Source organism: Nanorana parkeri, unplaced genomic scaffold, assembly GCF_000935625.1.
Source record: "Nanorana parkeri isolate BGI_ZX_2015 unplaced genomic scaffold, ASM93562v1 scaffold2118, whole genome shotgun sequence".
NCBI classification, from domain to species: Eukaryota; Metazoa; Chordata; class Amphibia; order Anura; family Dicroglossidae; genus Nanorana; species Nanorana parkeri.
Genome location: NW_017308386.1, coordinates 37,275 through 38,079, shown reverse-complemented (window position 1 = coordinate 38,079; position 805 = coordinate 37,275). Strand labels below are relative to the sequence as shown.

At 52.2% G+C, this 805-nt stretch overlaps 1 protein-coding gene across 1 annotated transcript in view; it reads right to left on the bottom strand.

Moving 5' to 3' along the window:
• Positions 1-805, bottom strand: part of LOC108800749 (ras-related protein ralB-A-like) — a 32,695-nt gene that overhangs the window by 13,572 nt on the left and 18,318 nt on the right. Inside the window, exon 4 of the mRNA XM_018572743.1 lies at positions 175-349. Coding sequence (XP_018428245.1) covers positions 175-349 — 175 coding nt within the window. The remainder of the gene's footprint in view (positions 1-174; positions 350-805) is intronic.

Sequence of the window (805 nt, the reverse complement as noted above, 5' to 3'; positions counted from 1 at the left end):
GGAACTACAAGGTCACACGGGTGGTCAGCGCAGACCAATCTGGAAGTAGAGGGCATGGTCAACTCCGCCCACACACTCACTATCCCTCTACAATCTACAAGATCACATGGGTGGGCAGGCACACTGACCACTCCAGAAGTAGAGGGCTGAGGTCAGCTCCGTCCACACACTCACCTTGTCTACATTGGCTCTGGTTTTGGCTGAGGTCTCCACATACTGAACGCCCCATTCCTCCGACTTTCCTCGGGCCTCATCCACAGGGACTTGTCTTCTCTCCTCCAGATCCGACTTGTTCCCTACAATGAGCAGCGGGATCTTATCTTTGTCCCCCCCAAGATTCACACATTTTCTAAATGGGCAAACGTGAGAATTTCACTTCTTTCAATCATGGAGTCTCAGCATCACATGTGGGAGTTACCTAGGGCGGTCTGCATGCATGTCTAGGAACACCCACTCCACCAAACTGACATCCACTCATCAAGGCCTTGTGATATTTGCATAACTCCTCCCACAAGCCGGCCTCTTCTTGCTCCAGCATCAGTTACTGCAGATTAAACTTCAGCTTTGGAGGTGAACTTATCAAATACTCACAGCAAATAAATCTATTTATCAACATTAAGGCCCCATTCACACACGAATCGGCCGGCACGTACAGCTCCGTGCTGCGCCGTACCAAGAAGCTGCCGGGAAGGACAGGTGCTGCGTGGGTGTACGCCCCCCTACGCTCACCTCAATTGCAGGTCCGTAGGGGTGCAGGTTTTCTGGCCGGGACGCATACAGGATCCATTCCGGCGGCGTATGAATA